General features: G+C 36.9%; 1 protein-coding gene and 1 pseudogene across 2 annotated transcripts in view; one reads left to right on the top strand and one right to left on the bottom strand.

The window, feature by feature from the left end:
• The window catches only part of GAS2 (growth arrest specific 2), a gene marked incomplete at its 3' end in the record, with an annotated part of 137,498 nt that overhangs the window by 65,653 nt on the left and 45,376 nt on the right, over positions 1 to 26,469 (bottom strand). Inside the window, exons 4-5 of the mRNA XM_080908300.1 lie at positions 11,646 to 11,787; positions 532 to 595 (exon numbers count right to left, since the gene is read on the bottom strand). Of these exons, the coding sequence (XP_080764426.1) occupies positions 532 to 595; positions 11,646 to 11,787 (206 nt within the window). The remainder of the gene's footprint in view (positions 1 to 531; positions 596 to 11,645; positions 11,788 to 26,469) is intronic.
• On the top strand, positions 16,767 to 18,170 carry LOC308413488 (histone deacetylase 1-like; annotated as a pseudogene). The gene has a single exon. The product of its transcript is annotated as a histone deacetylase 1-like (transcript).

A 26,469-nucleotide genomic window follows, 5' to 3' on the forward strand; every position in this document is an offset into this window, starting at 1 on the left:
ATTATTAAACAAAAAATACATGATAAAAGGGGAGGAAATAAGAGAGAACAGATTTCCCATTGAGTAAACTGTCCCATAAAGTGTCAAGCAGGGATCTGCAGAGATGACTAAGTGGCTATAAGTTCTTTCTGCTTTTCTATAGGAGCCACACTGGGCATATCACAACTGCCTGTAACTCCAGTTGCAGGGAGCCCAATATCTCCTTCTGGACTCTGCAGGCTCATAAATGCACATGGTGAATTTACAGACAAGCAGGCACACAATACCTATGGAAGCTTTGAGGGCATGAAAGAAAAGAAAATGCGTTTCATTTAAGGATATCAATGACAAAGACTGTCCTGACCACATGATTTCGGTGTTGGAAATAGTAGAGTCATACTTTTAACTAGAGTTCTCAATATGATCCAAGCAATTTCATTTTGTTAAATGGTTTTTCAGCATCTGTTAGAATGTCAACGATGAGAAGCCAGAATGCTTTTGTTGTCTCAGGTTAAGATGTGTCTGTGTCTTGACATCAGAAGTCTTACCTACCTGGCTGCAATCCGACCAAGCTCTAGCAAACAGAGACACACTTCTCGGGGCTGCTTATGCAGAACTGGAAGAGAAGACAGACATGAATACCTTTACAGTAGAAAATATTGCAAAGTATCTATGGGGGGCAGGCTTGCCAATGACCCTCCTGTTGCCCTCACAGTCAGAGATGAGCTACTTTTCATTCTGCCCTTCATAAGACTCATCCCAAACCCTCAGCTGAAGATGCACAGTTCTTTTGGGAAGTCCAGCCACACTGTATCCCAAACCAAACTGGTCCAATGAACTCTTGCTATAAAAACACTGCCTTCAATTAGTTAATATTAGTAAGTCTATGTTTGATGCACATGTAGCAGTAACTATAAGTAAGATAATTAAATATATCACACACAAATTGTGCAGTGATGATTAACCTTGTGAATATATTGTGTACACTCCTGGTTTTTATATAAAATTGAATTAATAATAAAATTTATAAACTACAATTCTTTGTTCACCTCAAATTAAAGGCATATGTAAAATGGGACCTAAAATTTGATTTTCTCTGCTAATCAATTATTGATCATTTAGAAAAAGACACACTCCACAGACCAGATACTTAAGACATGCGTGTAAAAAAAATGGTCCCATCAGCAATGAGGATAAGCTGATGAGAAGATGTCTTTGAGCTGCTATTCCTGAATTATATGACACTATTGCATAGTAAAGCTGTTCTGTGAATGAGCTTGGGCAGACCAATGCAGATGAGACATACTTGCATTGCGGAGCCAAGGAGAAGAGCACATGTTGCTTGTTCTAGTCTCCTAATCAAACTTGGGGCAATTAAAAAATGTTATATTCAACATTAAATAAATCAAGAAAGTAACAAATCTTTACATGAAAAAAGTCTTTACAAAGTCATTGTTTTAATAAGATAAAATAATATTTATTGGTACGAAAAATAGAAATTTTGTTCTAATTCATAAAGCCAAAATTTTATTATAATTCAAGTCCCACTCTCTTTTTTATTCACTTAATCTAAATATCTTAATTTCCTATCTCTACTCATTATGTAATATAAATATTTAGTCTAATGATAAAACAGAGTTTGCTTGGGGTAGATCTAAATATTAACATATTTGTATTTTGATTATTAAAATTTGTAATTTCATTTGGTTGAAACAAACATTCAAATTAAACATCATTAATAATTTGGTTGTAAGTTGTCACTTTTAAACTTAAAAAAATAAGAAATGCTTACTAAAAGCATAATTGATCATAGATACCCTGAAATAAAAATATTTTCATTCCCAATAAACAATGAAGCTTTAGCTGTCCAATAGGGAATTATTATAAAACCTAACTAAGGTAGCCTTGAATAGTTTCTAATTAAATATTCTTTATATAAATATCTTACATCTCCAACTACAAATGTGTCTGCTGATTGTGGCTAGGATGACAGACACTTCATAAAGCTTAATGTGTTTTTCAACCAACTTCAATTCAGTGACTAGGGGAATGTGTCATTACACAGATAGCAGTGTCAGACAGAGGACAACACTGAATACAACAGAAACAGAACTAAAAGACTGAAACCAATCTAACTCATCAATTTCTTTATATCCTAACTTTTTAAAACATGGCACTAAAATTAAACATGGAGTTCTGAGTAGGAGAAAGAATGAATAGAAGTGAGAAAAAGAAGACATTTTGGTCCCTGCTGCTTCCCTCATTTTCAGTGAGAGCTGTGGGAAAGAGGTACAGTGTCATTCACTTCTAGATGAAAACATCAAAATAGCAGTGGTCAGGTTAGGAAGCAACACCTGACACAACTGTCATGATTTTTAGCCAAATGACTACTGGAATTGTGATGAATTGGTAAGAGTATGTAGTGGTGAGGAAATAGGACTACTACACAGAAATTTAAGTTTGTTCTGAAGAGGACCAATGAAGAGGATAACATGAGAAATTTGATAAGAGAGGTGCATAGCAGTTATTCACCTCTTGCTTTCCTCATTTGCCAAAGCAAAACATTTTGCATGCCAAGCTTAACTGCTAACTCAATGTGGACATGTCAGAAAATCAGTTTGACAAACTGGAGTAAGCTCAGGGTCCCCATGGTCATTCTAACAGAACTGATACAGAGACTCTAACAGAAACAAAACTGTCTGAGATGGGAGGGGAAGGAGGAGATGGAGAAAAGCAAAAAACTACAGCGATGTATATGTATGCCAATGCCATTTTTAAACAACATTAAAAGTTAATGTAAAATAGTAAAAGAAAGAACAGAACATTTCATAGGAAGAATTAAAAAAAAAGACTGAATTTCAATCTCAACTTTTCATGGAATTATCATATTTTATATAGTAATAATAAAATTAGTTGAAATTTATTGTATTCTGTCATTCACAGCCTTCCAAATATTGACTAGACACTGAAAAGAATGGCTAGGAAAAATACAAAGAAAATATGGTGAATGATAACTATCAGACGTGACTGATACATCTCATTGAGCATTGCAACAAAGTCTTCACCACACGTGATTCTTCTGCCATGTAAAGTGTTAGAATACTGAGGATTATAATAGTCTTGGGGGTGGGTTATGATGAACAAGCAAGAAAGATGAAATTGCCTAGCATTTTTAGAAATGATAAGAATTTACCTTAGGTAAATGCTTATTTAATAAGCAAAACCCACTTTTAACATACCACTTGTAAAATTTTACTAGAACCTTTGAATGGAATAATGTGTGTATAAGACATAGGAGTCTACCTTGATTCTGACACAACAGCACACTTCACTCCAAAGGGAACAGGAGATGGGCATGGACCCAAATGGCAAAGGTGCACACATGAGTGTGAGGACTTGTGGGCCTTATCTCTGTTATATGGGGGAAGTAATTCTGTATATTCTCACACTGCCTATCTCATACCATCCCTGTGGTGGTTAGATTAAAATAATACTATACTAAGCATAGTACTTAGCACATAGGAAACACTGACCTGATAGCAGCTCTCCATTTCATTATTAGATTTCTTATGTTATTAGTGATTTGCCTAGGAAGGTTAAATTCATTTGTTGGAGTCAATTAACATTAATCACTTTTGTTTGTTCCTTTGATTATTTTATTGTACCCCTGTAGTGAACCAGTGATAAAAATTGTTGGGCTGGAGAGATGGCTCAGCAGTTAAGATCACTGGCTACTCTTCCAGAGAACATGGCTTCAATTCCCAGCACCTACATGGCAGTTCACAACCATCTGTAACATTAGTTCCAGGGGATACGACACCCTCACACAGACATGTATACAGGCAAAAACCAATACACATGAAATTAAAGAAAGAAAGAAAGGAAAATACTCTAGAATGAAAACAAAATACAGTAAAGCTGGTAAATGCTAATTTAGAGCATACTATGACAACGAGTATTTTTTAATAATCTGGGCAATATACTTTATGGGCCCATATATATGCATATAGTTTGGATATTACAGGTTTATGCCAGTTTTATATTTAAGTAATAATTACATTTGTAAAAGAGTCGTGCTTAAGACCTAAACACCTTGACATTGATTTCTTGGGAGTAAAACAATTAATTATCTTCAATAATTAATCAGGAAGTATTAGGTGGATAGTGAGTGACTTAGGAACCAATGAACCAAAAGCCTGCCTTTAAAAAGACAGTCAGGAAAAATCCCAGCATGCTGTGTGAGCTAAGGCTCCTGCCTCAGTCCCCTGCAGTCCCCATTTCTAACATATTTCTCAGTTGTCTTTCAATAGAGTTCTGTACTGTAATGCACAGTAGGAAGCACTCTTACCCACTGTATCACCATGGCAATATGAGCTTTTCTTTGAATCAGTGGTAGAAGGTGGATTTTCTCTTGCTGTCTTTCCCCTGAATGGATTCTTTAAAACAAAAGAGTTCACCACCAGCAGCCTTTACAAGGTACTCAAAAACTCTGACACTTTCTTTTCAGATTTTAAAATGATTTTTACATAGATCTATATGAATAGTCAGTACTTGATCTTTTTAAAGGTTTGACAGTATACATCGAAAACCCAATAGTTACAATGAGCACAAAGTACATGCAAAACAAAATGTAACATGAAAATAGTCAAAGTTTTCTTGTTGTGTAAAGATTTTTTTGTTTTGTAAAGTACTGACAAAAATGTATTGTATAATTTCACGCAAAAAATGCTTGAAATCTGTACATTTATCTTTGTTTTGTAAAATAAAGATGTTAAAAAAATAAAAAAACATTTATGACAAAAAAAAAAAAAACTCTGACACTGAGGTAGAAGAAAAGCAGCACAGCCTCCACCTCGAGATGCTCAAGAAGCAGGAGTGGTGCTGCAATTTAAATCCCAGAGCTGGGGAGGCAGAAGCAGGCAGATCTCTGTAAGCTGGAAACCAGCCTGGTCATCTAGAGGCGAGGTAGGACTGAGTAATAGTGAGACCATTTCTTTAAAGAAAAAAAGTGAGAGTATAGTTTATAACATATGCAGAATGCTACTAGCCTCAGAAATAGAACCTAAGCTTAAACATCACAGACTCTTCAAGAACAAAATGCACAAGACTGGATGTGTAGTTTAGCTACCTTCTTTAAGTTTTAGCAGATGGACAATGAAAGAAAACTACAAACAGTTTGATATCCGCTTTGGGTTTTTTTTTTTTTTTTTTTTTTTTTTTTTTGGTACAATAAAGGCTACAACTTATTTAGGGCAACTTAGAGAAATGTTTAGTTTTTTTTTTTTAATTTAGGAAGAAAGGCTAGCACAAAATAGTATTGACATATTGTTTTACAATTAGAAATATATCATAAATTTATGGTTGAATATCATCTCACAGTAGAGAATAAGTCCTATTAAATCTGAAGGGAAGTGTGCAAAAAAATAAATAAACCAAAAGACAGTCTGAAGATCAGTGTACTAGTCAACATTCTGATATCAATAAGCTTCTCTTACAATAACATCTTTATTTATTAAAAATATGTAAGTATGTGATGGGGTGGGTTTATAAAGCATGCTATACTTATGTGAAATATGACAGTCACAATGAGTATGATGACTTGGTGGATTTTGTAGGTATTTCTCTCTTGTTGCAATCTATATATTCAAAAGCTAAGGGCTGGATTAAGTTGAGGGTCAGCTACAGAGTGTCCCCTGTGCATTGTTATTCTGGGTAATACCCACAGAAAAATCTAAATTAAATGCAGGAGCTGTCAAGGGTTGCTGTTTATGAGGCACAGAACAAATCTAAAGATTTCAGTGCCTAGAACAACAAACTGGTCTGCAATTAAGAAGACTCTCACAGGTTACTGATGCTGGGTGTGATGGCTACCACTAATTTTAAACTTGATACCTAGGAGACTGGCCTACTGGTGTACCTGAGGTAAGGTTAGCCTTTGAGAATGTTTGATTTAATCGACACAGAAGGACTAATCTTCACTAAAATTCACTCAGGAATCTCCAGCTGTAGAAAATAAGCATGTAGGTACCAATCCATGCTGCCTATTCTTGTTTGTGGGCGTAAGTTCTCTCAAGCTTCTGCCTATGTCATTTCACTGCTATACACACACACACACACACACACACACACACACCTAAACTGGAATTCCAAGGCAAATAAGCCTGTCTTCCTTATTTTGATTTTGCCAGAATGTTTTAGTTTAGCAACACAAAACTAAGACATCACATGGCTGAAGAGATCTATCAATTCAACAGGTTTTAAAAGAATGAGGCATGCATACAAATAGCACACAGTCTACACATATATTCTTATGCATGAGGGAAGCACTTTAAAAATGGAATAAATGTAGTAAAGTTCAATGAACAAATGTGCTAGGACACACGTTTTCTTTCTCCAGCACATAGACTCAGAATTGTGATCAGGGCAAGTGTACCCAGTTGGTTTTATTCACAGTTACTTATTTTCCTTTAACTTAAAATACCCCTATACAACTTTTCCATTGAAAATATTCATTTCTATAAGGGGTATAGTATTTGGAAGCGAATAAAAATGAACTCAAATCTTGGCTACCACTTGGGAGTGGTAAAATGTGGTCACAAATGATTTAATTCTCCCTGACACAAGCTTTTGTTTGTTCAGTGACATTGACAGGCAGACCACAAGGGGTAGTGTATGTGCTGTGCTTAGCTGCCCTTGATGGGCACAGAAACACAACCATCAATCCTGAGTCAATGTAGACCCCAACCTGGAAAAGCTACAGAACTGCCCAGTATCCTTTCAAGCAACTTTGATTCTTTAATGTCCCTGAAACTACTACCCAGTAAGCTACTCAACAGTTTCCATAAACTGTTATTCTCCTAGACATTTTCCTAGACAATGTGCAGACAGCTAGTTCTAAAAAGTTATGCCTGAGTCTCTAAGTAATAGCTGATTTGGGAGATGGTTGTAAACACCTGTAGTCCCAGCACCTAGAGGTAGAAGCTGGAGAGTCAGAAATCCAAATCATCCTTAGCTACATAATGAGTTCCCCTGGGTTGGCCTAGACTGTTTGGGACCATTCTCAAGAAAGAGATAAAAAGAACAAAAACAAACAAAACATAGTAAATTAAAGACATGAAATAAAATGTTAAAACAGTATTTTTTAAGTAAAAGAAGCAAATAAAATAAATCTAAAACAAAATAACCCTGTAGAAAAATCCAATGAATACAAACATGTGGTGCCAGGTCAGTAATGTCGCATTGCTATCCTGCATTAATACTAACACCTAACAAACAAATAAGGACATTTGTAATAATAGACTAGTAACAATATTAACTTGATTTAACCCAGAAGCATATTCTTACAGTTTTCAATACAGAAAAAACAGGAACAAGAACAGGGGGCACATCACACAAGGGATGCAGGCATAAAGTATTGTCTTTCTGATGCAGCCAGTGACCAGGTAGCTTAGGGTGGGGACAGTTATTCATGAACTCTAGAGAGTTCTATCTTACTCTAGTGTACTATCCCATTTTAGTGAGGCCATGTATTTGCTATGGAGAATGTCTGGAACCACACAGCACAGGCTGTGTGGAATGGCTGCTAGTCACAAAGGTGCATGGAAAGATCAGAAAACACACAACAAGCATAGGCACAGGGAACCAGAATTTAAAAGGGTAACAGTCACTTAAAAGCACACAGTGCATGCTACATAGCAGACAGCAAACCCGTTTCTCGGTGGGCAGATTCTTTCTCTGAGAAACAGATGAATAGCCATTTCGCGCCAGGTCCTACAATCAGTCAACAACAGGTTGATATTGACACCAGTACTGCAAGCAATCTGTGTACTTCCAGAATTTTCCTGACTCTTCCCTTCTACCTCCCAGATAATAGAAATATGTACAAACATAGAAAATTAAACATATCCTCTGTGTCAATCACTCTAATTTCTTCCTAAAATACATTAATCAAGTTCTCCATGTCTCCAACCACATGCTATAAGTCACATACTACCTAGCTTGCTAACAAGTCAGGACTGTATCACTTACAACGTAATTACTATTCATTCTTCTTTCGTAGTCTGGACATGACCTTTATTGTTATGTACATATATAGCCATGTCTAATGTTCACCTCATGCCTTATATCCCCATTCCTTTCATAGTCTTGAAAATGTGGATTTAATTTTGATATCTGTAGACCATGACAAAGTTGAAAATAACTGAATGCCAGAGATATGTATTTATATATTTTTCAAATGTCTCAGGGGACATTGGGGTTTCCATCTTTCACAATTTCCTTTAGAGAAGTCAATAGAAATTTACTTATTAAATTAGTCTTTATCAGTAGGCTAATCATGGCCTTTGTCCCTGTTTTGCTTTGCTCATTTTTGAAGCAATATTTGAGTAAAGTTATATCTTATTATCTAAAAGCTTACATTTACAGGAGGAAATTCTCTCTCAGAATCTCAGAGTTAAAGAAGGCTAAGTGTGGTGTCATTCATTATATATATATATATATATCCAGTACTTGGGAGGCTGAGACAGAAAGATCAAGAGCTCAAGGTCATTCTCACTACAAAGCAAGTTAAAGCCAGCTTGAGTTACTTGAGGCTCTTTGAGGCTTTTTAAAAAATACCAATAATAATAACAATAATAGGATGACCTGCAGGTCACATCCTGTTTGTACTATGTGCTGTACAATATTCTCTTCCAAGAATCAGAAATGTAGCCAATATGAGAGACACCTGGAGCTGGAAGCTGTCACACTCCCCATTTCACCCTAAATGCCCCCAGCAGTCACACTTTGGGGATTTCTTGACATTTGCTGTTGTGGAAAGAGAACAGATGAGTCAGCTGTGAGCAGTGGAGAACTTCTGAGAAATAACTGCAGAGACAGAGCTGCAGCACAGGGCAGCTACTGGCTACCTCAGAGAGAAGGCAGCTTCCTGTGTGCCCTCTGAGGAGTGTGAACAGAAGCCTCTTCACATGGGCAGCACTGTGATCTAGTTTATCACTCACTCAGACACATCAGGCATCTTTTTACTTTGCTTTCTGTTCAAAACACTGGAACACAAAGGATGTTTTTCACTGAGCACCAATGAAATGAAATCTTGAGGTAGGAAAAGAAAAAAAAAAAAAAAAAAAAACAGAAAAAGAAAAGCCTTGCCCTAAATTCCCCTTCAAAGGTGAAGCATGAAAAACATCAAGCAGAGCACACAGCTCTATTGTTGTGGAAAAGTCCAAGGCCATGGCCAGCAGCTTGGCTCTGCTACCTCCTCAACATAGTGCATAATAAAACCACCCAGGGAAAAAGGGCTCCTCTGGGTAATGAGATTTCTCTTTTTCCTTCCTCTTTATTGTCACTAATATCCATGGGCCCAGCTGTTTCCTTTCTCCAACTAATCCTAAATCAATGCTATAATATTGACCCTTTTTAACTGGATCCCTGGGGCCTATAATATATCTCCTTCTACCTACTCTTAGCCCCAGAAATTTTAAGTATATTTTTAATTGAGCAGCAAAACAGAAAGCCTGATTAACAGATTTAGTTTGGTAATGATTTTAAAAATAGTTTTTAAATTTGAAAAGGCTTGAAATGTTAGATGTAGTAAATCTGCCTGGATGTATAAGCACCTTTTAATTTATATTCACAAGATAAGATACAAAATATAATAAAAACCAAATGTTTAAGAAATATGTAATAGATTATAACTTTATGTATAAATTATCATGAACTTTCTTTTCACAATATCACCTTCTTTTATGAACAGAAAGGTACAGGGTATCTAATTTTTCTTTATATAACTACACAGTTGCACAGCAAGGCAACTAGATAAATTGCTTTAGGGTCTACAGTTTCGGTATAAAATATATTATTTATGACTTAAATTGAGTTGAGTGTTTCAGAGCATAAAGACAGCACAAATGTGAATTGTAGTGGTATTTCCACCAAGGAATCTGGTACCACATTCTGCTAAATTCTATTGAAAGTCCTATTAGTCCAGGCAACAAAATGACTCACAGACTCAAAGAAAACCAAGCCAAGTCCACAGAGATATTCGGAGCTATTTGTACCCATTTGGTTTTTAACTATAAGTGAAAAAAATGCATCTTTAATGGAAGTCTGCACAAAAAGCAACCTCATAAGATGCAGATGCTAAAGTACTTTTGCCTATGCAGCCATTCTTTGTCAGTTTATAATTTGAAGCATGAGGTGAACCGTCTCCATGCACAGGTGAGACACAGGATGCTTTCTTCACAATTGACATTTGACTGCCTATAGCTGTAGAAAGACAATGTTTGTTTTCAAACCATTCTTCTCCATTTACTTCCTTTAATCTTTATTCTGTAACCCAAAACACCTAAAAGTTAAAACCTATTTGTAAAGTTGCTATTGAGCGGAAGGGGAGGTAGCTTCAACAGATGCACATACCTGTCAAAGAATAATCAAAGACCACTTGTTCAATGACCCTTCAGGGAACACCCTCTGGATGTGCCACGTTAATATATAATTATTCTCATTCATCCTTCTTCTTTACAATTTAGAACACCTTCTCTTCTCTGCTAAGGAATTTCATAGACATTTAATGACTATCTTTTCACATTTGATTCCCTCACCTTGGAACAGATACACATGGCCTTAGCATATGAAATGTCAAGTTTCCACCATCACTGTGAATTTGTTGGGTTTAGCAGAGAAATACTCTTATCCAAAGCTCAGGGACAAAAGCTCTATTAACTATTTGGAAGGTAGTTTATGTACTTATTCCCCCAAAGGATGCTTGGCTTATTTTAATGGTAATATTTGGTATTATATGATTTGGTAAACTGATTTCTAGAACCTTAGACAAAAAGGCCAAAGCTTTTCCTTTTCTCATTATATATCCCCATTCTTCATTTTGTTATACTTTTCTAGGGCTGATTTAGTTTCAATATTCTCCACATTAGAATTACATTGCAGGGGGACTTTTGCAGTTAGAATTACATTGCAGGGGGAATTCTGCAGTAAGTTTGGATATTTAATCCCAGAGTGTCAGGCAGTATGGAACCACTCACTAGTTCAATATGTTTCCTTCCCAGCAATTAAGACTCTCACTGTGTGGTCTAGAAATGGAATTGCCAAGATTCAATCAGAAGACAAAAGCCTCAGGAAACAGCAGTCTGGGAAGGTATTTTCACTGAGGTGTCTGTCTCCTCTGTTACTTCAATATCCCTTATACATATCTGATTTTTAACCCCAAACCAGTTAAATACATAAACCAATAAATTTCAGTTTCAACAAAGAAAAAACTGAACTTTTCACCCTTCACAGAGGTGGTAGCAACTTGTCTCTCTCTTGGTAGAGCACAAATTACCCTCCAAGCATAGATTAAAACCAGGTAGGAAAACAGCTCTGCTCATGCCAGCCAATCCTCCATTCAGTTTGCATTGCTAGTACTCTGTTCTGGCTGCAAAATGCTCCTCCACTTCTACCCCTGTATTTTATGAACCAAATGACCAGAAGTAAGACAGCAGGTGCATTTTTCTATCTTGACCTGGTAAAGTTACAACTGCAAGATTTCAATTTACTTCAACTTCTTTAACATAATCTGAAATATAACAGCACACAAAAACTGTGGGTGGATACACCGGGAGAAAGGGCAGTGATGAAAACCTCACAGCTAAAGTCCTGAAGAAAATACATACCCAGGCCTTCAGATTCAAAAAGACATGTTTCATCAACTCCCAAATCTCGGCACCAGGATAGGAAATTGGCTGTGTTGTCTCGGGCAAAAAAGGACCCCGAGGGTGCACTGGCTTTGCAAGGAATCTTCTTCAGTGGTAGAGTCTAGAAAATAAAAGAGATTTCAATCTGAAGGGATGCTAGGCAAGTAATTTCAGAGGCACATTACAAATGTACTTATGCTTCCAACAAGATGCTTTGAAATTTATCTCATGCCAACAAATATGTTTGTGAAGAACAAAGAAGAATGCAATGTTATAAAAACCCAGGAGACTGAACATCTATGCAGCTGACATGCATTGTCATCTCAAGAATACCCACTAGTAAACACACATGAGCCATTTCCCTAATGAAGATTGATTTTTCTTTTCTTCTGTGTTTACTTTGGCTTTTTCTTTCATCCAAATAACCTATTAGTCTTTTTCAAAAAGTAAGTAAAATGTATTTTTCATATCAATATTACAATGGAGATGAATGTGTCCTATGATGCAAACAGATATAACATCAGGTTCACAAGATACAGAGTGTGCACAAGCTTAAACAAAAGGCGGCAGAAGAGATCTCACCCTCACACCTCTTGACCTCACACCTCTCCACACTGGGACCAAGATGACATCCTAAAGGTCCTTAAAGATAACAGTCTATGATAATCCTTCCAGGCTCCTTTCTTTTAGACATATGATGTAGCTTGACCATATAGAAACAGTTCCTGTCTAAACTTGATGATTTTTACTTTAATGTTATTTACATTCTATGTGACTTTACTTTGGACATAAGAGGAAATGCTTATGATACTGGTAGATCTGAACCTAGAAGACAATGCTGCTAGCATTTCCCCTAGAATCTTAGCTAGGAACTGTTGCTTGTTACCATGGGAAGTGCTACACAGTTTTCAGTTATCAGAGCAGCACCAGTTCCCAAGCACTACATAAAGTCAAGGAACTCATGTGATGTTAAGGCCTAAGTCAAGTATTTGGTAGAAGAGAGCTGTGAAGGACCTTGCTGAAAGAGCAAAAAGATCCAGGGAGACTGTTTGTCAATTTAGATTCAGACATAGGCATGCCCTCTACTCTCAGGAAAAGCAACATGTTATGGGCTGCTGAGTTCACTTACAGGGCATTATAACATGATGAAATGTTGGCCTGACTGAGTTGGTGAAGTGTACACAGTTCTTCACAATAAGAGGTTCTGTGTCTATAGAATAAGAAATGTCTGTTGTTATTTCCTGGAAGAGCCTGCAATCTGAGAGACACATCTTTCTACTGAAGATTAAAATTGACATGGAATATACACCACTGATATATTTACACAAATACTCAAGTATGTTTCTGTTTTAGGCACTATAGTTATATTTAAAAAATATAATTATATATACACAAATACATACACACACACCACACACTTATTTTATATACAGGTCTGAAAACATGGTAATTAACCACTCTTTTTTGATTTATATCACTATATGTTAATTGAACAAAATATTGAGTTGCAGTGTGACATCATCAAGCCTGCATATAATCATTGACCACATTCACATTAGGCATAGCCCTGTCTCCTTCCCTGAGTCTAATACCTAACACTTCAACTTCTAGTCTCCCATCTTTACACTCTGGATATCACAAATGCAATGTGTCCTTCTGAGTCCAGCTTATTTGTTTAATATGGTGATCTTTAATCCCACCCACTTCCCCACCAATGGCATAACCCATTCTACTCTATATCCGATTCTTCACTGTGCAGCATCTGTCATATTTTCTCTAATCATTCATTTATGCTCTGGATGTGCATCAAGACTGAATCCCTTTTTGGCTACTGTGAATGACAGTAAAATAAGAGAAAGTATGTGGCCATCTCTATGCTGTGTAATTTGATTCCTAACAGCACATATAGAGGACTATTTTAGCAGGCTTTGTAGTAGTTCTATTCTTAGCTTTGTGAGGAATTTTCATATTGATTTCCATAGTAACAGGACTGACTTACATTCACAGCCAATGATGCATAATCCTCCCCTACAACCTTAGCAGCATTTGTTGTTTTTTGCTACATAGTAATATCTGGTTAACGGATCTAGTTCAGGTATCAGCAATGGTTTTCAAAGAAATGCTTCCATATATGAGTCTCAAAACAATCATATAGATCATAGTAATAATTTCTCCTTTATAAACTATTTATGGGTATAATTTGCATTTTAAAACATGCTTGTCTTTAAATTTAGCAGTTTAGTTCTAAAAACATACACTATTCAACAGCAACTAAGTAGGAAAAAATAGAAACAAGAATATGTTGGGAGAGACCTGGTAGAGTAACAGAGAATGTAAATTCAGTGTAGTTCTATATAATCCTCTAAAATGAACAAAAAATACATGTACTGAAGCATAAATGTTCCCAGAATATACTCTTAGATAGAGAGTAATTTAGATGTGTGTATTATGACTTTATTCTATGATGTGTGTAAGTATGCACAGATGGCCCATGCATGTTAAATTTCATATAAACTGTTACTACTCATATATTTATAAAAAAGTATAAATATGTCAAGAAGAATATGCATCAAATTAGGCAGCAATTACCTTTGAAGAAGGGTTTGGGTGATGAAGTAGGATATTTGAGTCACTTTTGATGTCAGATAAAATCCAGCTTCAAAATGTGGTTAGTGGGGCTAGAAAATCAACTCATTTTTAAAATTCACTGAATTTAGGATTATTATTATTCTAATAGGAACATGTGAATAATGGTTATTATATTAGATAGCATATTAGAAGAGATGAGAAAGCAGAGCCTTTATCTTATATTTCATATAGTGTATATTTCCACTTGTCTACTTCTCATGAAAGGAGAGGTCATATCTCCACGGGTGTTAACCCACAGAATATTCTCCAAATATAATAAGTACACTCGATGGTACATACCAAAGATTTTACATGAAGGATGAATGCTTGACATAAAAATGGAATTGTTACAGCATTGGGGTGCTTCATCTTCAAATGGGTAGTAGTAACTACTCCGTGCACACAGTTTGCATAACCTACACCTGGAGACAGGGTTTTGTCCATTGTTCAACAGAACACTAGCTCTGCAATGTCCATGGTGACCATGCACGGGGGAAATGATTTCACTACTGATACATGGTGGCATTAAGAAGTAACAACCCAGAGTTTATAGTGTCAGCAACAGTGAAGGCACACAATATAAATTCCTATATGGACCTCTCAACTTAAATGTCAAAGCACAACACCCTGAGTTAGTTGACTAAAAGGACAGCATATCCTTAAACGTTGAGCTCATACATAGGTCAAACTAAGTCAAACGGTTGCATATGCATGAGTTTCAGGTATTCTATGGTAGCTTAAACTTGTCTTGAATCGTGTATATTTCAGCATTTGGTATTCCCCAAATCTGAGTCAATTAAGGCTAAGATGAAAAATGGTATGAATAATTTCTTATGCACTGTGCAAAAGCATCACCTGTCAACAATAATCTGATGGCCAATAGGTTGAGGCAGAATTTGAAGACGAAACATCTGCCAGAGAAGGGAGAACTGTGGGAATAGTCATCAAGATTCAGAGGAAGGCAAACATATGAAATTGAGGAGAGGTAACCAGCCACAGGGCAGATATAGAACATAATAAACAAGTTAGTTCAGTTACAAGCTAGCTTGTGATCAATCCTAGCTTAATGCCTAGGCATTAATTCATAAATAAATGAGCCTCTATGTGATCATTAAGAAGCCTGAGGAACATAGAAAAGCCCTGAATATTTTACAAAAAAATAGGTATTATCTGTCACCTACTCCAGTTATTTAAAAAGCCAAGTAAGTGAACAGGACTAAGAAAATGCCATGTTTCATTCCCTTTACATTATTAGCTATAATTTTATTTCTGGCAGTTTAAATAAGATTATTTTTATAAAAGCTTGAGACAGATGCCTACTCTTAGTTACATCCAGTAGACATTTCAGATATAAAGCAGAAGATGATGTGGTACTGGCCAAGAAGTAATATTGTTTCTTTTCCAGAAGGTACATGGAGTGTGCATTTCAAATATGCAGGCAATAAAGTCACTTTTTCCACAGTGGAAATAACATTTCCATTTGAATTCCCATGGCTCTCAGATTCCCTGTATTCACTATTGAAAAGTAATCTCTCTCTCTCTCTCTGTAAAATTTTTTTGCTGACATGTAATATATCAAAGTGTAAATTCAAATACCATGTCACTTTAGAAAGGATAAAATAAGGGCTGGCAAGATGGTTCCATGAGTAAAGACACTGACCACTACTTGTGCTGATCCTCAAGTACCACATGATGAAAGAAGAGAGCTGACTCTTGAAAGTTGTATTTTGAGCTCCACATATGTGCAGTGGCACACACACAAAACAGTCTGGAGAGGTGGCTTAATGATTAAGAATACTTATTGCTCTTGAGAGGACCAAGATTTGGTTCCTAGCACCCACATCAAACAGCTCCTAACTACATGTAAGTCCCAGGGAATCCAACACCCTCATCTGGCCTTCATGGACATGAGTATTTGATGTATACTCACATAGGCATATATACATAAATAATAAATAAACCTTAAAAATAACACCAATTTTCTAAAAGGACGAAAATACGCTTTTTAAAATAAAATTATACAAAATGTTACAGAGAAAAAATTTAATCATTTTGTCATTTCAGCCTTCAGAACATTGTACTTCAACACTGACTACACATGTAACTGAAAACATCAGGATAGAATTTTAAATGATCCCTCTACTTCCTCTTGAAGATAAGTGATACAGATTTAATATGATGCAGATCTGGCATTTTATGCAACTTTTGATGTGGCCATCTTATTGTGATATCATAAAAAAAAAACTCAATGAGAAAAAAATAGAGCTTTCTGAAAACACAGCTTGCTTGTTTGCTTGCCATAACTTTCCTTCTTTAGAATAGTGAGGATAATTGCTTAGTAGATCTACCATACTCTAGTGTAATTCCACAGCCAGAAGCGTATGACAACACAAACTAAATTCATGAGGTACTCAAAAAAAAAAAAAAAAAAATAGAGAGAGAGACTGATGGGAGGGCTGGGCGGTGAGCAAGATGGCACAGACTCAGGGCACCAAGAGGAAAGTCTGTTACTACTACGACAGGGACATTGGAAACTACTATTATGAACAAGGGCACCCAATGAAGCCTCACCGAATCCATATGACTCACAATTTGTTGCTCAACTATGGTCTCTACCAGAAAATGGAAATTTCTATCGTCCTCAAAAAGCCAACACTGGGAAATGACCAAGTACCACAGTGATGACTACATTAAGTTCTTGCATTCTATTCACCCAGATAATTTGTCTGAATACAGCAAGCAGATACAGAGATTCAATGTGGGTGAGGACTGTCCAGTATTTGATGGCTTGTTTGAGTTTTGTCAGTTGTCCACTGGTGGCTCTGTTGCAAGTGCTGTGAAACTCAATAAGCAGCAGACAGATATCGCTGTGAAGTGGGCTGGAGGCCTGCACCATGCAAATAAGTCTGAATCATCTGGCTTCTGTTACATAAATGATACTGTCTTGGCCATCCTGGAACTGCTAAAGTATCACCAGAGGATGCTGCATATTGACATTGATATTCATCATGGCGATGGCGTGGAAGAGGCCTTCTATACTACAGACTGGGTCATGACTATGTCCTTTCATAAATATGGAGTGTACTTCCCAGGAACTGGGGACCTACAGGGTATTGGAGCTGGCAAAGGCAAGTACTACGCTGTTAACTACCCACTGCAAAACGGCATTGATGATGAGTCCTATGAAGCCATCTTCAAGCCAGTCATGTCCAAAATAATGGAGACGTTCTGGCCTAGTGCAGTGGTCTTACAGTGTGGCTCAGATTCCCTGTCTGGGGATCAGTTAGGTTGCTTCAATCTGACCATCAAAGGGCATATCAAGTGTGTGGAGTTCGTGAAGAGTTTCAACTTGCCTATGCTAATGTTGGGAGGAGATGACTATACCATCCATAATGTTGCTCAATGCTAGACTTATGAAACAGCTGTGGCACTGGACACAGAGATCCCTAATGAGCCTACTTTGAATACTTTGGACCAAATTTCAAGCTTCACATCAGCCTTTCCAATATGACTAACCAGAACACTAATGAATACTTGAGAATGCTGCCCCATGTCCCTGGGGTCCAAATGCAGGCTATACCCGAGGATTCCATCCCAGAAGAGAGCAGTGATGAGGATGAGGAAGACCCTGACAAATGAATATCCATCTGATCCTCTGACAAACACATTGCCTGTGAGGAAGAATTCTCTGATTCCAATGAGGAGAGAGAAGGTGGTCGCAAGAACTCTTCTAACTTCAAAAAAGCCAAAAGAGTCAAAACAGAGGATGAGAAAGAAAAAGATCCTGAAGAAAAAAAAGGAGTAACAGAAGAGGAGAAAACCAAGGAAGAGAAGCTAGAAGCCAAAGGGGTCAAAGAAGAGGTCAAGTTGGCCTGAGCAAGGTCTGTAGCTCCATTTCTCCCCAAATCCCCCACTTTCCCTCAATTTCTCAGGTTTTATATTTTCTATTCCTTTGTATATTTATATAAAATATATTAAATATAATGTCCTCAGGGACTAGATAGGAACCAGGAACCAGAGTACAGGGCAGTGGTGCTAGAGAAAATTTCCCAGAGCTCCCTTGTCCATCCTGCCCCAGGTCTTAGTTTTGAACCACGTAGAATATGAGTGGAAAGAAAACCAAAAGACAAAATCCTGAACTACCAAGTGCCTGCTTAGGAGCTCTGTTAATATGTCCTTATTAAGCTTTTTAGAAGAGGTGACTAGGTCTTCTGGGACCCCCTTTCAGGCTTGGATAACACCAGCCATTTTTAGTGGGTTCTGTTTATACCTTCCCACCCATCCTGGACAAGCAGAAAACACAATACACTCTTCCCCCAATTCTGTAGGTGGAGGTTGCTAGACTAGCTTCCTTTTTGAGATATTTTCATTTTGTGAGACTCTTTGTAATAAAACAGCAAATTTCTATAAAAAATAGAGGTCACAAGTTGGAGGGTAGAGAGATGGGAGTAGATCTAGGAGGAGTTGGGATGAATATCATCAAAATTAAAATCATAGTTTAAGAAAACTTCCAAGGAATTAGTAAAACACTAAAAGTAAAGCTTGAATAACACATGGATCTTTTTAGTTACTTAGAACAATCTCTGTTATAAGATAAGGGAAATGAAGATAAAATCTAGATTCAAACTTTAAGCTTAAAAGAGACATAGAAAACAAAAGAGTTTGGATGAGTTAAAAACCTCTGTCTGTTGAAAACCCTACTCAGGAGTTACAAAAGATTATTTATAACTGCTCATAATGAGGTAGCCAAGATGGCTTCAGGAAGTGAGGTAAGAAATTAAGTGGTTGAATGAATAGACAATTAGGTATTAATCAGCGATTAGCAGAAATAAACTCTCAAGCCATGGAGAAGAATGAGAGGAAATTTAAAGCCTTTTACTAAGTAAGAGATGCCAATCAAAAGTGCTAAAAGAACACATGCTATTTTATCAATTCCATAGCAATCTGTAATAGGCAAAGCTAGGAAGACAATGAAAAATGATCTGGGAAGGTGGGGAGATGGCTCAGTGGTTAACACTTGCTGATGAACCATGAAGACACTGCACTCACAAACTGTCTAACTCCAGTTACCTAAACATGCAAAGGTCCATATGTTCACATATACACTTAAATAAACACAGGCATGCAGACAAAATAAAATTTATTTTTTAAAAAAATCTGGAAGAGTAAGCATGGAGGGATCTTAGAATCTTAAGGCCAGTGTGACTACTCTATATGATGGCATGTTGATGGACATATGTCATTATTTACTGCCAAAATTCATGAGTAGAATGTATGACCAAAAGTGTGGATTCTATGGTGATCTTGTGTGCTGCTGAAATCTGTTAATGAAGATTCCTCCATGGCAATCGATGCACCACCCTGATGAGCTTCCTGCAGTATTTTACTTTAAATTAAAAACATCTCTAATATTTGGAATAACAGCCAAACTATTGTTTTACAGGGAGAAAATAGGGCCCTGGCTACGGATATAAAGAGTGAGGATAGGAGACAGGGCTGAAACAACACAAAGTACAAGAAACAGAGTTGACAGACTGGCCTGGTTAATAATAGACTACACATTCAAAAGTCACAGAGAAAAAGGATTTGCCGCATTCTCACTATAGTAAGGAATATGGTGTTAATGTTAGTTATATTGATTTAAAAATTCAGTGTGTACACAGATCTATGCTCTATATTGAAAGTCACAAATATGCATAAATTTTGCTAGTGATACTTCGGTAAAGCTCAAAAAATGGCATGTATAATGTGTTCTGATATTAAGTGGCTTAAGACTTGCAAGAAACACTTTTCCAAAAAGAAAAACATGGTTGTTTTTTGTTTTGTTTTGTTTTCCCCTCTCTAGACTCAGTAGGCTACACACACACACACACACACACATACACACACACACACACACACACACATACACACACACACACACTCACACTCTTTCTCTAACATGCAGCAATAATAATCAAAGAAAAATTTTATTTTGTTTAGCTATAAATATATTCTTTAATTATTTGTTCATTTGATTTTTTTGAAATAGGGTCTCTATTCTGTACTATCCGAAAACTCACTATATAGACCATGATAGCCTTGAACTCACCGACATCTGCCAAGCTCTGTCTCATAAATGTTGGCACTAAAGTCATGCAACACCACACACTGGTCTTTCCATTTTATACGTTGTGTTTTATATGTCACTTACCCTCCTCAACCAAGTGCTATCTGTAAAAACGTGTTCTACTTACTGCTTAAGTATGTATGGATCAAGACATCAGCTTCTTAAAAACTGGAAGTTTACATCTGGGCTTTAAAAATCTAGTTTATTGAAGAAATTATTTTAAAACCTCAAGAGTCATTTAATCTAATTTGGCTCCACCTACCTTTACCAAACCTTTACCAAGTCACAGCTCTGTGATAGCTATAACTCAGAGGAATGAAAGAACAGACATGACCAAGATTCTTTTTTAGGTTATTCATTCTTGCTGAGGCATTAAGAGTCAGAATGTATCCCAGAATTACAGCAGAAGTTCAAGCCACAGTTTAAGATCAGGTTTCTGTTTTTTTTTTTTTTTTTAAATATAGTTCTGTACCTAACTGGGAAGAGGATGATGGAGCAACAGTAGGGGTACATCTTACAGAGGATCAGCCACTTACAGAGCTGAGTGGCCTCAAGAGCTGACCAGAAACTGAAATATCTGACAGCTGCTTATTGCAAATGAGGACAAGGCATGATGCAACTAGAAATGCTGAACAGGAACCATAAAGGTCTTTATACTCAGTGAGTATTTATGTAATTTTATTCTCAGTCAAGGTCACAAGGTCCTGAGCATCCTGTAGAGGCCAAGGAGAATACATAAAAATGGGAGTGATTAGCTCAGAGGAAGATGGTAACCCTGAAAAGTGGGGGCTCACCTAGCCCTTTTTATTCTTGTAACTCACTATACACCTAGAGAACTATAGCCCGGTAAGGTTCTAGTTTAAAGTTCTAAGTTTAAAGTACCAGTGTTAATAAAGATTGTGCAGTATCTCTAAGCAGTAAAGGCTCCACTGGAAAATTCTGATCAAAGATGTGATTTGTGCTGACTTCAGTTTTAAATGACCTGATGGACATTTAAAAATGATCTGATAGAACAATCAGTTCAGAAAACTTCACTGTTTTATTACAGCATAAGGTATTAAGTGTGAAGATAGTAAACATCAACCGCCAGTTTTCAGACAGTGTCAAAATGGCAACCATGAGAATGTGAAACAATATACAAGTTGTTTCCCATTTGCAATTTACTATTAATAAAGTTACTCATACACACATATGCACATGCACACACACTTATGTATGTGTGCTCCCACATGTACACTCATGTTCATGTGTGCACACACTTATGCATGTACACAACCTATACATGCACTCTACATATATGCAGATACATATGTGCAAACACACATACATATGTACACACATTTATGCATGCATGTTCACACACACACTAATGCACCTGTGCAAACTCATAAATACACCATGATACATGCATGTGCACACATATATATTCATAAGTATAAATACATATATTAAGAATATCTTTTCTCAGAAAGCTTAAAGCTCTTTTTAGATTTTCTTAGATTTCAGAATATTTTAATAAATGTAAAGTGGTATTATATACAGAGAGGAACTGAGTTATAATAAGATGCTCATCTATTTTTTATACATCTCATACTTATAGTCTTGTGTAGCTATGATTTTACTCTTTATCTTCAAGGCTCCTGCTTGACTTTGACAGATCACAGGAGGTCAGATGTGGGAACATTTTTCCCTATGACATCATAACAGGGTGGAATGTTCCAGTTTCATATTGTAGAAGCACAACCTCTATGTTCACACACATATATACAAAAACATATAATTTATACATACATATATGCACATAACACATATATACACATAGGTATATATTCACAAGTATATAAATGTATACATGTATATACATGCACATACACATATATACATATGTGTAAATGCATACATACATGTCCTATATATAAACATACACATATATAAACACATATATACATATACATCCCTATACATGGACATATATAAATAATATACATATATTTGTACATATGCATACATTCATATATACAAGTATTTGCATTCTCACTTATGATAAAAATGTAAAAATGTATTTTTCTCCTTTAAATCTCTAACTGTTCTTATTTATTCTGTAAATCTCTGTCTGAGGTTTACATTCTTGACAGCCCTTCTCACCAACTGGAATCCTGAATGTACTCTCAGCATGCACTACGAGGACCTTGATTATGAGATGAGTTAAACAGCCTTTATTTTAGTAAGCTCTAATCAAAGTTTACCATTCCCTGTTATCAGTGTAAAAAGAAGAAAGGGGCCTCCCTATCAAATAAAAACATAGGGTTTGTTTGCATTATAAAAGGTGGCAGAAACTTGAAAATACTACTCCCTACTTAGCTTTAAAACTTTAGACTTCATTACAACTAATGTCAAATTAAGGTTTTAAAAGGCAAGCTTTGTTGCTTCTCTTGAGCCTTATGCTTGTTGTTACTATTGTGGAGATGGTTTTTGCTCCTAGAATCTATTTCAATAAAGCTTGTGTTGCTTGCAAATTATGTTTTATTTCATGAATTTAAAAGTAGCATCCTGGGAGAATCGAAATGCTTCATCCACTGTCCACAGCACTGTAATGGGAAGTTCTAAGGACTTCTCATTTAGAAGGAAGACTGGGCACAGAGCACAATGGGAGGCTTCCTGAGGTCAGCCTCAGAGAGAGGCTTTTCTTTCTCCACACCTAGAGGATTTTGTTCTTTATTATCAGTATTGACTGACCCAGATTTCTTGATTTTCTCCATTTGCCTTCAATGTATCACTCTACTATTTACTTTTAATAAAGGACAATGATTGAAACTCATCTAACAGGCAAGCATGCACAATATAGAATGCCTATCCCAACTGCTGACTGAGACAAAGGAAGCATTCACAACAGCCCCAGAGAACTCAGGAAAGAGCTGGAAGCTCTGCACACTGTAGATTACCTCATATGAAAATACCATGCCGGCTCTGTGATGTAACAGAACCCCTTCCCTAGACCACACACACACAAATACCATGAGTACTCACATTTTAAATTACCTAAATATCTTCAGACACTTGTAAATGAAAAAATACCTCCTAGACTTAATTTTCAGCCTTATAAGGGGCTGTCATTTAAAAAACTCTTAGTGGTCCTGTTTTTACAAAATAGCTTGTAAAGTCACTATTGATTTGTTCAAAAATGCCTTGAATTTCTCCATTTAGAAACAGTTCATTTTTAAACAATTAATTTCTCATTTTCCATATGGGGAGTTATTTTTCTTGACACTGTCTTCTACATTCTCCTGCCATAAAAGCAATGACTAAAATTAGTGCTATCAGATATCATGGAAACACTCAATTCTCTTCCAATGGGCCCACATGTGGTTAAGGCAGGAAGTGGGCCTGATGGGGAGGAGATGATGTCATTGTGGAAAAATTCAGTAGATTTATTTCCTGCTAAGGAGCAAACTCTGCTAATGCTGGGAAGTCACACAGATGAAGTCTGTACCTGTGTGTGTTCACATGCCTGTACTATGTATCTGTATTTGTGTGTGTCTGGGGGGTATTTTATCAGTTTGTGTGCTTTTGTGCTTTTACTTGTATACATGTGCATGTGTGTGTACTAGTGTACATGTCTGTGTGCATGCATTTGTGAGCCTCTATGTGTTTAACTTGTTTCCAACTCAGAAGGTACTGAAATTGTTAACTGTTTTCTGAAGTGTTAATTTGTTTCATTTTCTGTCCCACATGTTTTTAATGGAAGCTGTTTACACTGTAAAGCAACAGCTTACGATTTGGGCTTGTAACAAGACTGGTGTCACCTCCTGGGAGGTGGGCCTTTCCCAGTATTCACATAAACCTGCCTCTGTTGGAATTCAGGCAGGTTTCTAAGGCAGATGTTGCAAGCTGCCAGCCCATCTCTTTCTTCTCTCCCCTTTTTCTTGGAGGAGGGTTCTCAAGAACATAAAGTAGAGCTTGAAATTCTCTCATGGCATTGTCTGGCTCACAGAGCTCATTAGAAGCATAATCACAATAAAGAGGAGCTGGGGTGGGGTGGGGGCATAATGCCTTTCTCCTATTTAGTAAGATTGTTCTTATGGGCAGGCTGCCATCTAAAAGTGCATAACAAACAAGAAAGAAGATGAAATGAGTGAGATAGGTGAGCGAAACTCTACCCAGTAGATACTACTCTAGTTTAACATGCTCCCTAAGTTCAGTCACATGGTAAAATGTGCCCTTCCTCACAGTTACAGCTTCGCCTCCATGGAACTAACTTTCCTATGGCTTTCTGAGTCTTGTCTCAGGAACACTGCATTGTTCCCATGTATGCTGAGTGTCCTGAGAGTTGGTTCTGAGGGTTTTCTATTCCTAATCATCAGCCACATGAAATCTTCTCACCAAAGATATGACCCTAGCATGAACCCATCAACCAACCCTTCACCACATTTTCAATATAGTATAATAGAGTATAATATGCACATATGCATCATAGGTATAGAATATTTACAGCTGATAGTGTATTGAACTGCTAAAGGTTGATAAAATGAGGACCTGGCTATGCCAAATTTTTATCCCCTTGTCAGCTGCCATTAGTCAATAAAGTTCCACATTCTCAGAGAGTTGACAACTGTCATCACATGCTAACCTGAGCACTGGAATTCTCAGGCTTTCTCCTACACTTTCACATAAACTACTTTTGCCTTGGTTGTTAAATGTTACTTGGGTAGAAGGCTAATTAGGGATCCTGAGAAGAAACAACCTTCTCATTTTCCTATTTCAGTCATTTTATAGTAAATCAGGATCACTTATGGAAAAAAATATAATCTCTGTGGAACTCTCTTTCAGCAACTGAAAGGAAGATTCCTAATGACAGTAATAATGGCTCACTTTAGGACAGAAGTGTCTCCTAAGACACACTGGGTGAGTCTCTAGCAGTCATTCTCTATTAATTCTCAGAGCTGAGTCACTACATATCACCACTCACCACATCACTGCATGCAGCCGTGGAACACTGTATAAACAGACCTTAAATCCTCAACAGATCCTGCCAATACTAATTAGTTCATGTCTATCCCCATCTTCGCCTTAAGGCAAACTGTGAGCTCTTCCAGTTGCACTTGACCAGTACAGATATATACAGTACACACATCAGCCCCTGCATCACCCTAAAATCATGCAGTCTTCACCCATCTCCTTTACATAGAATGTTCCAGCCTACAAGCTGGCTCAGAGTAAAGGAGCTTACTGTCACCTGATTACTTGAGTTAAATACCTGACACCCACCTAACATTTTGTGACTATGCTTATGTTCATAAACATCTTAGCCTAAGCTGACAAGCTTACAGGTGTCAAAACATTGCTGCCTAGCTAGGAATAGATCATGTTTCATCTCACAGCAAGACTCAGAAATTCCTGGCAAGCTAGTTATATACCTTCAATTATATTTACAATCTCAAGCACCATGTGGCATCTTTCTCTCCCTATGAATGAAGTTGGGAGACTGATAATCTGAAAAGAACAAGCCACAATTATAAAATCAACAGAGCAATGAACTATGACTGGACAACAAGCTGACCTATGTGTACTACCCTCCCAACTGAGACTAGCACAAACTCAATGACATTCGTTAGTGGAGAAAAAAAAAAATTAAAACCTAGAAAATGTAATGTGGCAGGCAGGGTACAGTGTATGTCTCATCAGAGTATAGGTTTGAGGTTATTCAATGAGACTTATCAAGTTCTGTTTTATAATAAAAACTTGGCTGATTTTCTTGTGCTGTGAGCAGATAGATGCCTAACAAGGAGCAATATAGGGAAAGGGGTAGTTCTGGCTCATGGTTTAAGCAGAGATACAGTCCATGGGAGCCTGCCCTATGTGTTAGTGACATGTCCGGCCATTAACCTCAAAGCCTGCCCCTAAAAACCCACTTCCTCCAGTGAAGTTCCACTTTCTAAAGATTCCCTAGCCTCCTGAAAAATACCACCTGCTAAGGTTAAGAACTGAAACATGTAATTGTGTAGGGAATACTTCACATTAAACCTAGGTAGATGTGAAGAAAAGGATGGTTAGGACAGAACTGTGACT

This window comes from Micromys minutus, assembly GCF_963924665.1.
Source record: "Micromys minutus genome assembly, chromosome: 32".
Classification (NCBI taxonomy): domain Eukaryota; kingdom Metazoa; phylum Chordata; class Mammalia; order Rodentia; family Muridae; genus Micromys; species Micromys minutus.